The sequence below is a fragment of the Sardina pilchardus genome, chromosome 24, assembly GCF_963854185.1.
Source record: "Sardina pilchardus chromosome 24, fSarPil1.1, whole genome shotgun sequence".
Taxonomy (NCBI): Eukaryota; Metazoa; Chordata; class Actinopteri; order Clupeiformes; family Clupeidae; genus Sardina; species Sardina pilchardus.
The window spans coordinates 19,230,275-19,245,053 of NC_085017.1; the positions used below are offsets into that span (position 1 = coordinate 19,230,275).

At 40.4% G+C, this 14,779-nt stretch overlaps 1 protein-coding gene across 3 annotated transcripts; it reads left to right on the plus strand.

The window, feature by feature from the left end:
- Positions 1-44: 44 nt before the first annotated feature.
- Positions 45-12,573, plus strand: si:ch211-13c6.2 (uncharacterized protein LOC100000125 homolog). Of its 3 annotated transcripts, none has more exons than XM_062528713.1 (14): positions 45-147; positions 466-537; positions 648-716; positions 2,775-2,799; positions 5,649-5,717; positions 5,826-5,974; positions 6,148-6,267; positions 6,362-6,398; positions 6,499-7,633; positions 7,793-7,850; positions 7,969-8,055; positions 8,356-8,457; positions 10,512-10,995; positions 11,166-12,573. In XM_062528713.1, exons 2-14 carry the CDS (start codon positions 475-477, stop codon positions 11,360-11,362), a joined length of 2,595 nt encoding a protein of 864 aa, XP_062384697.1. In that variant the 5' UTR covers positions 45-147; positions 466-474; the 3' UTR covers positions 11,363-12,573. The 3 variants fall into 3 exon arrangements, with proteins under 3 accessions (XP_062384697.1, XP_062384698.1, XP_062384699.1); XM_062528714.1 differs by having other exon boundaries at positions 8,356-8,448; XM_062528715.1 differs by lacking the exons at positions 45-147; positions 2,775-2,799 and having other exon boundaries at positions 473-537.
- Positions 12,574-14,779: the final 2,206 nt, after the last annotated feature.

The following is a 14,779-nucleotide window of genomic DNA, read 5'->3' on the forward strand; positions in this document are numbered from 1 at the left end:
TTGAATTATCTTCATTTTGCCTCCAGGCCAATAGTGGGCACTACAACACTTTTCACCTGTAATATGCGCGCCTGTGAAGACCTGTTTTTATTGTCTATGGTGAAGACCCTTCCAAGAGACCGACTAACAACAGAAAATTGCTAACTGGTAGCTAAAATTCATAACACTAAATAGTGCATGAAAAGTTGTAAGATGTTTTGCATTTTGTGAGGCATTATTTGAGTAGCTTAATATGCTGGTGTTTTAGCGATATCTTGTGTTATTGCATGGTTCGTAATAAACTGCTTGGCTAGCTAGCTTACAGGCTAGGCAGCGAATTGTGGAAAAGCGGGTGAAGTTTCAAGTTGGAGATTAAAATGAAATAGCATGTTTAGAGTATAAGTAAAGTATAAGTGTATGGTCGTAGCTTTACTGCTATTTCATAGTCGTTTGTTAAACTGCTAACGTTGGGGTCTTTACCTGCAGGTGGAGAAAATGGCTGACATAATAACAACTGAATATGATGATGACTCTGGAAACGATTTCATTCAGTGCGAAGTAAGTGCCATTACAACGGCATGCATTAAACATTTGTGGGGTTCAAACCAACGTAATTTTGTCTGAAATGTACATTTCAACTTGTTCATAATGGTTTAACTATTTTCCAGTATTGTGACAAAAGTATCCGGGGTGACACTCAGTACAGAATTCACCTAACAACAAGTCAGCATTTGAAGGTAGGTCATTTGATTTTCTTAGAGATAAGTTTAAAGCTATAGTTATTGTAGCCTAATCAGTGCTATGCAAGAATTCGAATCTTCTCTGAGTTGCACATTGACCTCTCGTGGTTGTACAAAGGTGAAGCCTTTGAATTTGGACTTTCTTTTCACTTTCAAGATTAAGCTCAGAGATGACCTGTTCAAGTCTTTTCTGACATTAATGTGTGCCTATTGCTGAATGACTTCAACCTGGTTTGGATGAATCAGTCAAATTGACCTAGGCTAATAGGAGTATGAAGACACATTTTCATCTGTCTTAAGTAAACTATTGTGCAGGCGTATGCACATGAAACAACATGGAGCATCAGAGCTGCAGTCAGGATGGGGGGGGGGGGGGGATGCACTTCTAGGCTTTTTAGGGTACCCAGAGTGCAAATCTCTCCCTCTGCCATGATGTTGTTGTTTGAAGTGCGCTTTGCCTCATGTTCATCATGAATTAGCAAGAATTTGCAAAATGGACAGCAACAGCAAAGATTCTAGAGGTTGATCAACCAGCTCTGGCCGTGGAAGGGCTTTCCTCCCCACAGACGTATATCAATTTACACTTTCTAAATGTCATTTTTAGCAACTCCAATACATTTGAATGTAGAATATTCCTTGACAATACAATCTGTAGGGCTGCAAATTTGCTTCAACTTCCATTGCTTTCTTGGCTGCTGGACTGCACTGGGTGACCATATCACGCTCTCAGTCGGAGGTCTTGGGTTTTCCTGGCAAAATATTAACATGTGTATTGTCCTGTAGGCCTACAGTATGGGTTCTGAGACACACAAAAGTTAAATTGTAGTTTACTTTATGAACAGTACTTTTGTCTTGCAAGCATACACTGCTTTTCAAAGATGCAGATAAAAACACCATAACCTAATTCTGTACTTCATAAAAAACTGGTGCCCTTTTCTTGCCATTTTTGACTCCTCTGCAGACTGGACAACAAAATTAGGATGATCAGCTTCAGCACAGGACTGTTTCATTTGACACTAGATAACTCCGAAACCAGCTTGGGTTGATTATACCGAATCCTTTACTATTTCCTTCCTGTCCAGATCTGCAACGCGATTGCAATAGCTTACATGACAACTGTTACTAGCTCTTCTCTGTAAAGCCTACCCTGGGGACAGGAATTTTTCTTTGAGAGGTGAAAGCCCTAGCGATTGGCTTTGTCACCATCAATCAGATTGAGTGTTTCGGATGGAATCCCAGCTCTTCAACCTTACCATTCTCACATGGGTCATCCACAAACTTGGCTCTGGGTCAGGTTTGAGCCTGAGTTGGATTATTTTCTTTTTTGCATTTATTGTTAATAAATGCAAATCTCAACATAACATTTCAGTGATCCCAACATTTCTAGACATGGTTGCATTTCACTTTGGGACACTTTGACACATCTTCTGGATTGATCTGAACATCGTTTGCTTCATTTTACGGCCTTATATTATGCGAAGATCCAGACCATTCTAAAAGAAGAAAAGAAGGAAGTTCACAAGAACTTCTGAGTTTGCACATTTTGTGTGGCAATTCAGACTGAGAGGAGATGCTCAGTCAATGATCAGAATTACTCTCAAGTTATTTACAATTTCAGCGAATAAAGATGGAGGCCAAAGAGAACATCTTGGTTATAGCCCTCTGCCAGAGAGGGTTAAAGCGGAGGTTGATCAGGGATCTTTGCCTCCGCCCTGTGTCTGCTTGGAGGCAGGCTATGGTAGTGAAATCAGTTGTTGTAATATATTGATAGATGTTTTTGGAATGTTACAGTTGAAGTCAGGAGTCTGTGATAATGAATATAAGATCAATGCTTGGATAAACTTTGGGAATATATGTATTGTATAAGTTAGTTCAACAACTGTATTATAGTATTGCAATTCTGTTGTAGATGTTTATTCTTACGATGTGTGGTAGCATCAGAGCTCTTTGAAATTGACCTTTGAAATAGCTACTTATGTCCTTTGGAAGATTTTCTGGAAAATGTCTTATAAATACTAATTTATGAATATTTCCCCCTCTATCTTGATGGAATAGAAAAAGGAGTCCATGAATCTCTGGGGTAAGTAGTACAACTTGGCAAACATAATTGCCAATATTTCCTCTGTTTTGTTTCACTTCTATAATTTACAATCACTAAATCTGCAGTCATTCAATATCTACTGGAAAATTAATTTACTTCAAGGTAAGTCAAAAGTGTATTTGTACTGCCAAATTGTGCCAAGATGCCTATGGAAGTTTTTTTTTTAAATAAAGTACATTGTACTATTGGTGGCCAACTTGAAAGATTTGTGCACATCATTATAATAAACCTCTAATGTCAAAATTCCCCGGCACATGGGGAATTTGGTAATGCTCTGTCCTTCCACAAGAAAAGAAGGGTTCAAATCCCTTTTCAGATGGTCGATGGTGTTTGGTTGTTTTCCTTTGGATACTCATCATCTTCTGCCTTAAAAACATATGCATGGTAGGGGTTAAATGGACAAGCCAAACCATCATTTTTTTGCAGTGAAATGTAAGTAACCATAAGAATTTGTGAGAGATGTAAATATGGTACACATGTCTCAGAAGTTCATGCGCTCCCTGCAAGTCGCCTCAGGGAAGAAGTTCTGCACCTTACTCAGAAGATCAGTCCATTGTTGGGGAGGTTGTCCTGTGCTTACTGACAGCCTACTTCACTAAAATATTCAACACCTGCTTTAATCATCTTTAATCAACATCGACCGTCAAGGACGTCCACACCAGATGAATTAGAACCTTTGCACAGGTTGTTAGGACTACTGTTAAATGTAGTTATGCCAACAAGTGCCTGAATACCTACCATCACTACCGACACTATAGAGTTGGTGGTGTTGCTCGTAGCACCATCACTTAGTATGCAGTCGAGCCAGGTCCAGTACCTGAATATGTCTAAATTGCTTTGGATAAAAACATGGACTAAATACCTACCCTTCACCTTCACTTGATCATTCTCAGAATGCCAAACTGAGATAGAGGGAATGTTGCAAATCGCAACTATCCATCTTTTTTCTTTGTAGTGTCAACTTGAGCAACAAGTGAGTATTCTTTTCCATGCTCAGCCTCAAACTGATTCACCTTTCTAGCTGTGTGTTGCTGCACACAATCTCAGGGAACAAGCAAATTGAGCAGGGTTTGTAGATCTCAAGCGCTGTGCCTGAAATCATGTGTGGGTCAGGCGGCTGTTTTTTAAAAACATGAAAATGCATTATTTGAAAGTTTGCAATGACTTGAGGCAAAGCAATTTTCCTTGCTTTAAGGAACAAGGTATAAGCGTTCATAATCTTCAGTGGAAGGACAATGGCCTGAGAAGAGAATCTATAGATCTGCAAACAAGCCCTGGACTATGGTTGTAACAGAGTCAAGTTTTTGCAGAGAATGGCTGGCCAGACTACACATGGTTCCGCATTGAAAACCAGTACTGGCAATGGCATAATATTTTTGAAGAGGATACATTACATACAACTATTAGAAATATACTGCGTCTTCAAGCATCCTGTCCGGAAAGTGGAAGTGTTTGTCATCTGGTACTAGAATCAACCAATCAGCATCATGTTCTCCCACATAAGATGGGAGTTTAGAGCGCCCCCCCCCCCCCCCCCCCATTTGGATGTCAAGTGAGCACTAGAAGCTGCAACTAAAGTCCTCCAGACCAAGATGTTGCACTCAAAATCTTTGAGGAAAACCCTCTTCGTCCAAAGGAAAGATCTCTGACATGAATCTTTAACCGCTAAGGAGAACAATGTATCTGGTACTGCAGGTGAGACTGACGTGCTACCATAAGGCTGAATTTGCTACCATGGTCAATATGTGAACTTCTGGTCAGAGACTGTATTCCACGTAAACCGTGTCATCTTTTTGACCTTTTTTTCCATTGTGGTATGTAGAGGAGACTGATGTCATGTTGAATGGGCCTCTTTTAGGCTCTTACGATAAGGACAACCCAACCTTTTCAGTCCTGGCTGGAACTTGACCTCATTAAGCATTGGGTTGTACACTGCCATTTTTTTTTCACTAGATGTCCACCAGCAGCTGTTATTGTACAACCCGTTATTGGGCTTCCACCTGAGGATTGGAATTCAATGGTGATCCAATTGTGTCTCTCGAAAACAAAGAAGAAAGAAGACTGTCAGCAGACTTACACCTGTGATCCAATAATTGAACACAACTCCATTAGTTAGAATTGAACCCATACTGTCTTTGAACCCATAATTCGCTTTAGGTGAAGCGGTAAAGAATGCACAACCAATGCACAACAATGGGGCAGCCGTGGCCTACTGTTTAGGGCTTCGGGCTTCGATCCTCGACCAGTCCACGGCTGACGTGCCCTTGAGCAAGGCACCTAACCCCTCACTGCTCCCCGAGCGCCGCTGGTTGGGCAGGCAGCTCACTGCTCTGGGTTGTGTGATTCACCTCACTGTGTGTTCACTGTGGGCTGTGTGTTTACTAATTCGGTTAAATTGGGTTAAATGCAGAGAACTGAATTTCCCTCACGGGATCAAAAAAGTATATTATTATTATTATTATTATTATTATTATTATTAACAACCAAGGTCATCTTGATGTCCTGTAGTACTTGTCCATTTACTTCAGAATACCTTTTAGTGTCAAGCAGCCTTTTGATTAGGTGAGGATCTCTGATTCTGCCTAGGAAGTGAACGTTGTCCACAACATCTGGCACGATGTTGCTAACTGAACAGGAATTGTGAATCCAACTTGGATCAGCAAAATCATTTTTTATTTGCTCCATCCCGTATGTGCTATTTGTTATATAATTGATTAATCTGGAAAGAAAATGAAAGGTGAATGTCTTGGAGATTGATTTTTGTTCTGTAAATTGAATGTTGCATATTTTTTGTCCTTGTTCATCATGTTTCTTTGTGGATATCATAGATGACATGCCAGTTTGGGAGAGCTTCTTGGATTACTTGGATTACCTGAAACTTGATGAACCAATCATTGGTAGGTAATGTTTGATGCAGTGATTTAGAATTGCATTACTCTAATTGCTTTTGCCCGTATATTCTGTGGAAGGGTCTCTGATGTAGCATTGCTCCTCATGCATTACAGGCCTGAGTTGTTTGGAGCAGACGGAATCTCAAGTACTTGGTAATGGCCAATTTCGGCTAAAATACAAGTGCAAGATGTGCAATTTAGAGGCAGACTTGCCTGCAATGGCCAGTCATGTTGTGGGTCGGAAGCACCGGCAGAAGTTTTTGGTGAGTTTTTTTTTTTCCTACATACAATACATACATACATACATACATACATACATACATTTTCCTGGGATTGAGATCACTGTTGTGAGCTGTAATGCAATGTTATCCTGGTGACATCACACTGATTCAGTTGTGCTTGTGATCTTTCTTACATCCCGACTGTCCTAACCAAGGAATTGCAAAGGCCTGATTTGATAACATGGGACAACAAGTACTCTCTCAGCCAGCAGGGAAAGGTAATCAGGGCCAAGGCAGAAGTCATAGAGAGACAAGAAGGCCGTGGAAAACCTGTGGTATGTTATTGTATCAATACTTCCATACTCATCAGTAGAATGGTCACCAAGAATTACATTCTCTGACATTAAAATGAATGTTTTTAAATTGTAGGATTTGCATCCAACACGAAGGAATTCCAGAGGAAATGGTAAAAAGTTATATTATTTGTATGCATTTTTTGCCTGTTTACATTGTAGCTGTTTGTGTAAACAAGTTCTTACATCTAATACATTTTCATTGTGCGTTAGGCCCTCAGAGAGGTAATGGTCCCCCAAATCCAAGATTTCAAAATCCAAGACCGAACATGGGACCACAGCAGGGAGGTCTGGATAGAGGCCAGCAGCGATATGGCCCTGCAGACATGGACATCCCACCGCAAGACTTCCCTGAAGACCCTCGTTACCAAAGAAAACGTGTTGATGATGGCTACTACTCAGCTAGAAGTGGTCCTGATTATCCTGAAGATGCTCCCTTTCAACATGGCTACCAAGAAGACAACGATCATGTCAGGCCCCCTTTCCCTGAGAGTGGTGAATATGGGCAAAGGTATCCCAAAGACAACGGTCGTGAGGAGCCATACCCAGAAGATGACCACCGTAGAAGGCCATTCATGGATGACCCTCCAAGGCAAGCATTTGACAAAGGTGACCGCTATGAGCCATCTTACTACGAAGATGAACCTCGGGGGCAGCCACCACCAGGAGATGACCAACGTCCCTACGTGGGTGATAACCACTCTGGACAGCGCTTCTCAGACAGGGACTTTCCTCCCAATCCCTATGCCAGGGCATACCAGGAAGAGGCTCCTCGCCAGCGCCCTGACGACAGTTATGGTGAGCGGGTGTTCTCTGAGAGAGACTCCAGTGGACATTTGTTTCCCCAGACTGACCGTCGTCAGCCCGGTGTCCCTGAGAACCGAAAACAGGCGTATCCTGAAGAGGGTGCCTTTGACAGAAATGTCCAGGAAGATGTTGAAAGGGATCGCTACGGTCGTCGTGAGTCTACTGAATGGCACCCGAAAGCAGACACTGATCGCCGTTTCTCAGGTCGTAGTGATGGTGAACAACAATACTCTGAACGTGGTTTTGAACCTCATCGCAGCAGTCACGGAGACGGGAGAGAGAGGAGTTTCTCCGGCTATGACACCGAGAGGAATAGGGGTGATGAAGCCAGGTTTGGCGGAGCCATCTCTGAATCTAGAATGGAGAGAGATTGGGCAGAGGCTCGAGGACCACCGTCACGGCCCAGTGACGTACTTGGAAGGCCCAGGTCAGATTTCCCACAGCATCAGGGAGCTCCACAACAGGAGTCTCTACCTAGCAGGAAGAGGAGGAGCAGGTTCTCCGATTGCACAGAAGCAGAGAAAGAACTCCTGCAAAAATAGTAAGGCTCAAGTTTGTGTAAACTACATTTGGTAACTTGGCATTGTAAAGTACTCTAATGAATTCATCAGTCATTCATGCTGGATCATCAGTCAGACTTGGGGTAGACTACAGTGTCTTTGCTGTTTGTCTTTATTATAATTTTTTTCTTCTCCATTAGTCAGATGGCCCAAACTGTTTCTGAGAGACTTGCTCAGAATCCACCTACAAAAATCCAGGTAAATTGATGTACAACTATTGACATTGTACATTGGTTCGTAAAACACCAGGAATTTTAAACGTTCCGAATCTATGCTATGTTATCTATACTAAGTTATTTTCTTGTCGATGTTTTAGAAGCACTCTGAGAGTGCCCGCTTGAGAGAGGATTACAGGGAGCGTGGAGGAGCTCAACAAGATCCTGCCAATGTCATGGATGTTCTTGTAAGTATAGATAGATAGATAGATAGAGTCTTTATTGTCCTATAAGGATATTCTTCTTCACACATCACATTTGTTTAAGAAAGTACCTCAACATTTCAGCTTCTTGAACTTTCATCTTTTTCTGCATTACTTATTACTCTGTAGCTAAACCAAATATGTTTGGCTTGTGGAGGCCTTTGAGTACAAAATAATGGGCTTTGGGGGAGCACTGATAAAACAGTGATTATTTAATTGATGATTAAATAACTAATCAATTACCTTCAATGTTAATTATTTCTACATTATCTTGCTTATTTACAGAAAGATGTCCAGATTGACAGTGTGGAAGAAGCCAACTTTCTGAAGAATAAACTGTGTTCACTGCTGAAAGAGTTTCAGGCCAATAAATCAGGAGTGAGAGACGTTAGTATCATACTCTGCATGCTTGTGCATTTTTATGACATTAGTTGGATATTGAGTAGGGTGTCATGATTTCAATTCTAAGTAGAAAATTCCTCGAAATGACATCTTGGTCTTGAACTTCAAACTCAAAGATAAGATTGACAATAGAGCTGGGTAGTACTTTTCCGTCGTTTCATTTCATTATGTCGTTCATTTCACACGGCAAATTAACAACGTAAGAAGTGAATTAATAGCAATATACAGTGCCTATAGAAAGTTATCATACCCTTTTGAAATAGTTACTTATTTTGTCTTACAGCCTGAAATCAAAACCCATTTTTAAAAAAATCTTTTCCAGTTTTATTAACAAATCTAGCTGTACAAGATCAAAATAATGAAAAAAAAGTCAACAGTTCTGAAAATTAATAAAAAATTAAAAACTAGAATAACAGGGTTGGAAAAGTCATCATACCCCTGACTTAATACTTTGTAAAGCTTGCTTTTGCTTTCATTACAGCCATCAATCTGTTTGGATATATCTCTATTATAGCTTTGCACACCTAGATAGGGGAATATTTGCCCAATTTTCTGTGCAGAAATGTTAAAATGTAGTCAAATTCTGTAAGGAATGGCGATGGACTGCTCTCTTCAAGTCAATCCACAGATTTTCTATAGGATTTAAGTCAGGGCTCTGACTTTGTCACTCAAGGATATTCACCATCCTATCCTTAAGCCACTGCTTTGTTCTTTTGGCAGTATATGTTTAGGATTATTGTCGTGTTGGAAGGCGAATGACCTCCCCATCCTCAGCTGTCTAGGAGAGGGACACAGGTTTTCCTTAAGAATGTGGGTGTACTTGGCAGCATCCACTTTCCCTTCTATCCTGACCAATTGCCAAGTTCCCGCTGAAAATAAACATCCCCACAACATAATGTTGCCCCCACCATGCTTCACACTAGGTATGGTGTGTTTTGGGTGGTGTACTGTGTTGGTTTTCGCCAAACATTGCGCTTGGAGTTCAGTGCAAAAACACATCTGGAATATTCTGCTACCATGTGGAAAAAGCTTTTATGGTCAGATGAGACTAAGATTGAACTTTTTGGAGACTAAGATTGAAGTTTTTGGACTGAGCTCCAGGCGCTAACCAAACACAGTATACACACCCAAACACACCCAAAACACACCATACCTAGTGTGAAGCATGGTGGGGGCAACATTATGTTTTGGGGATGTTTCTCATCAGCGGGGACTGGGCAATTGGTCAGGATAGAAAGGAAAATGGGTGCTGCCAAGTACACCCAAATTCTTGAGGAAAACCTGCGTCCCCCCCTAGACAGCTGAGGATGGGGAGGTCATTCGCCTTCCAACACGACAATAATCCTAAACATATACTGCCAAAAGAACAAAGCAGTGGCTTAAGGATAGGATGGTGAATATCCTTGAGTGGCAAAGTCAGAGCCCTGACTTAAATCCTATAGAAAATCTGTGGATTGATCTGAAGAGAGCAGTCCATCGCCATTCCCTACAGAATTTGACTAAATTTTAACATTTCTGCACAGAAAATTGGGCAAATATTCCCCTATCTAGGTGTGCAAAGCTATAATAGAGGCATATCTAAACAGATTGATGGCTGTAATGAAAGCAAAAGCAAGCTTTACAAAGTATTAAGTCAGGGGTATGATGACTTTTCCAACCCTGTTATTCTAGTTTTTAATTTTTTATTAATTTTCAGAACTGTTGACTTTTTTTTCATTATTTTGATCTTGTACAGCTAGATTTGTTAATAAAACTGGAAAAGATTTTTTTAAAAATGGGTTTTGATTTCAGGCTGCAAGACAAAATAAGTAACTATTTCAAAAGGGTATGATAACTTTCTATAGGCACTGTAATTAATAAAAGATTGAGAATTAAAATCATGACACCCCTAGTATTGGGCATTATAGCAAACATTCACGGCTGTTTGCCTGCTGCTTGCTACACAAAATGTGTACTCTTCAATTCTGGCATCACATCACAGATGTGAAGTATTGATTTGAAGAATGCTGTGGTAATTTTTCCTTTGCTATGCATTCCAGGATCAGACTGCCCCAATGGGTTCCCGAGATTATGAACAACCAAGAAGGGATAGCGTTGAACGGCTACTGTTTGATGAATATAGCCAGCGAAGGAGAGAAATGACAGCAGTTGGGCGAGATCGCGACGAGAGTCAAGAACGGCCACCGTCTGACTACAACTACCGTGTAAAAGAAATGTCAGCAGTTGGCCGCAGTCATGACGAGATTCAAGAACGGACACCGTCCGACTTCGGCTACCGTGCAAGAGATATGTCGACAGTTGGGCGTAGTCATGATGAGATTCAGGAACGGCCACCTTCTGATGACTTCAACTACAGGATGAGAGAAATGCCAGCTGTGGGACGTGGTCTTGACAGCTTCCGTCAGGCCTCTCAAGAACGCTTTGATAGAAGATCCTATGAACGGGATGGGCCCCCACACAGAGGGGAATTTCCGAGACCTGCTGAGATGTTTGAGGACTACCCACGGGATGACTTTCACAGAAGTAAACTATGTTTTTCTTATATATGAAATTGTAGTGGTGTGACTTATCATGTTTATCTCATACTTACAGATCAGAAATGATATGATGTTTGCAATTAACAAATGATTATAAATGCGTTCTTTTTTTACCTTTCGAAGAATTAATGATGTTTTCTGTTTTTGTTTTTCAAGGGGAGCGCCGGTCTCCTCCAGAGAGTTCGTTTAGGTTCCGTGAAGGTTCACAGCGGTCCTATTTTGACGGTCCACATGAGGACAACGCTCGTGACTTTCACCCTGCTCAGACCCGCTTTATGGAGGACCGAAGAACCCCTCCCTCCAGCCTTGATAAAATCGCCTCCACTCTTCTTCACCTGGTGTCACACAAATGAAAGTTTTCATGTGTCTAATTGTTTTTTTATTGTCATTATTAGAATATGAAATGAATAGAAAACACTTTTTTTCAAGTGGCTGTTAAAAACAAATACTGTACGGTTAATTGAGCAAGCCAAGTCTTGCAAACACATTAAAAATGTCATGGCTAAGATTGCATCAGGTAGTTTATTAACCTTTTATGAACGTTTTTCCAAATGGGACAGACATGGTTGCAACCTTTTAAATGTATTAAAACTTTGTTGTAAAGGATTCATTTAGTAGTGTGTGTGGAATACCATGAAAGTCTGGCCGAGGCTGACTATGCGTGAGGTAATTATTCATCAACATGAAAATTGTGGAGAAGGTATTATTTACAAATAGAATTGTATGAGTAGGTCTGGATTATATTTTAGATGTCCTCTGATTAACAGGTACAGAATGTAGGAAATGTTTTTGAGTCACTGAGGTGTTAAGACGCTACACCAGTGGTTCTCAAACTGTGGTACGGGTACCACTGGTGGTATGCGGACTCTTTGTTGTGGTACTCTGGGAGTCTCCAAGATATTTTGTTTCATGACAAAATAATCACTTCAAATGATTCAAATATATACAGTTGAGGCCAACATTATTAGCCCCCCCTTGTGAAATCAGACACAATCCTCTGTTTATGAAAATGACCATTTCCAAAAATATGCATGGTTTATATGATTACAAAAGAGAAAAGACAGCATGCCCACAAAGTTTGATGATAATTTCTTACTCATGCTCTGATAAGAAATGGAAAAATTGACATGTTCAAAATTATTAACCCCCTGACCATTAATAGTCAATATAGTCAGGGGGCCAATTCTGAAAAGGGCTTCCGTTAAGACTTATGCGGACATGTTTTGGTACATACTGTCACCCTATTTTTTTAGTTAGAAGAAGAAGAAGCTTTATTATTTTGCCTCGTCGCTGAACGCACCATCAAACAAATCGGTATCGTTATGATCTTCACTTATAATTTACCAAAATTGCTGAATATCGTGTCCATTGGTGTAAGCTGCAAAAGTAAACCCTAGCCTAACGTTACACATTACTGTGGGTGTATCCCAATTTCTGAAATACTTTAGAACTTCAAATTCTGCAAAACCAAAGATCGTATAGTTACTTGTGAAATGTGAAAAGTGACTTCTGTTCTTCGTTTATTTTCTCACATATGTTGTACAATAAATCAAACCACCAGTGAGCAATGTTGCGTGTGTCTTATTTGATATAGGGCGCCAGCGAGCCTTTTACACAGACGGACAGTAAAAAATAAAAAAATAAAAGAGGCTTTTTATTGTCAAAGTAAAAGTCGGTCATTTGGTTCGGTTGCATACTATTTTCTAAATGTCATCATATGGGAATTTATTTCTCCTAAATGTTTTATTTCCTCAGTGTCAGCCAACGCATGGCTATTCAAAGCAGGTTGAATGGCATTATTCATATTTGTTTTAAATGGAAAAACTGTAGCAGGTTTGTGAAAAAAGGAACAAGGGAAAGTTGACTGAGTTCACGATGCGTCTGACCCATGGCTCTGGTCTGAGCCTGGGCCTGGCCTGCTCGGCTGTGATGTCACAATGAAATAAATTATCCAAAGTTCTCCTCAGCAATATTTCATTCAGTTGATCGCACATTGATTACAGGGAAGCCCATTTCTGAAAATGCTCTGGTCGAATTGAGACATACCTGATCTATAAAGAATTGTATTCTTTATAGATCAGTGAGATGAGGTAGGTAAATCTCAGCTAGCCATATCCATTACTGGGAATTATTTATTATAGATAATAATAATAATAGAAATAACAACATGTCATTTAGAAAGTGCCTTTCAGTGATAAAAAAGCTTGCTATTTAATATCTAGAAAATGGTGAATTCCAGTGAAAGACTGGTTGCTGAGGAGCAAAGTGCCACACATGATGACGGTAAGGCTTTATACCCCCTTCATTCTGTTTTGTAACACGAAATGTAGCCTACGTGTTGCGATATCAAAATGAATTTGTAACCTGGAACCTAAATTTGTATTGTTCTGTCTGTATAGCAGCTCCGCTAACACCTCCCTCACCCTCTGCGGAGCAGATGGTGAAAGTCCACACCGTGAGGCTGCCTGAGGGTTTGTCAGTCTGTACCTACTTAAAGGACATGGAGAAAGAGTATGTGTCTCATTTTGTCCCACCTGAAATAGTATTTTATAATTTAATCTGCAAAAGCACTCAAATGACATATTGTACCTCTTCTGTAGGCAATGGACAGCTATTTCTCAAGGAACCATTGGCCCTGTGAGTGACTAATCTTTTTAAAATATGTTACCAAAAATTATTTTACATAGCCTACCTAGAAATATGATTACAAGGAATTACCAGTGAAATGAAAACGCATAAAATGCAATGTAAATGTGTCAAACATGTGTTGATAGGGTAGACATAGTGGTTGCTAAGTTAAATAAAGTGGTTGCTATGAAGGTTGCCATGGTGATTATGTTAGTTGCTTGGGCAGTTGCTAGGTTGACATGACAGTGGTTGTTTGGTTGTTGCTAGGGTGATTGATATGGTTGCTAGGGTGCTGCTAAGGTAGACATGGTGGTTGCTATGCTGGGTGCTATGTTGGTTGTATGTTTACAGTATGGTAGTGGTTGCTAAGGTAATTAAGATTGTTGCTAGGGTGTTGCTAGGGCTATCACAGTGTTTACTATGCTATTTAAAGTGATTGCCTTTGTGGTTGCTATGTTGACATTACCCACTAAGCACAAGAACGTCTGCAAGGCGTCTTGAAGATGTGTTCGAAATGTCTGCTGGACGGCTGTAAGATGTATTCTAGAGAGCGTTTGCTCATCTGGCAGACGTATCTGATACGTCTTGCTAAGATCTTCAAACAGCGTTTAGCAGCCGTATCCCAGATGCTCATCAATACGTCATAATAGGACATCCATCTCCCTAACGTCTTACAAAGATCTTATAAAGGTATTAAATATGATAAAGATCTAGAACTACGACACTCATTCTCAGTGAGATGCCGCCGCTGTTTGTTAGATCAAAATAAGGCGTTCTAAATGGAACGCGATGTAATTAAGCTGTTCAGATCTTGCAGGCGTCTTGGAGACGTATTTGTCTCTATTTGTGCTGACTGGGTATGATAATGGCTGCTAGGTTGACATTATAATGGTGGTTGTCAAGTTGTTGCTTGGGTAATTATGTTAGTTGCTAAAGCAGTTGCTAGGTTGACATGATAGTGGTTGTTTGGTTGTTGCTAGGGTGATTGATATGGTTGCTAAGGTGTTGCTAGGGTAGACATGGTGGTTGCTATGCTGGTTGCTATGTTGGTTGCTATCAGGGCTCTAAATTAACTTTTTTCATCACCAGCCAACTTGGCTAGTAGATCCTTTTTCTTACTAGCCAATCAGAAATTCAACTAG

Coding starts and splice junctions, on each gene's coding strand:
- si:ch211-13c6.2 (XM_062528713.1), top strand. CDS start 475: ATGGCTGACATAATAACAACTGAATATGATGATGACTCTGGAAACGAT. Junction 2,800..5,648: donor GGAGTCCATGAATCTCTGGG/GTAAGTAGTACA, acceptor TGGATATCATAG/ATGACATGCCAGTTTGGGAG. Junction 8,056..8,355: donor CCAATGTCATGGATGTTCTT/GTAAGTATAGAT, acceptor GCTTATTTACAG/AAAGATGTCCAGATTGACAG.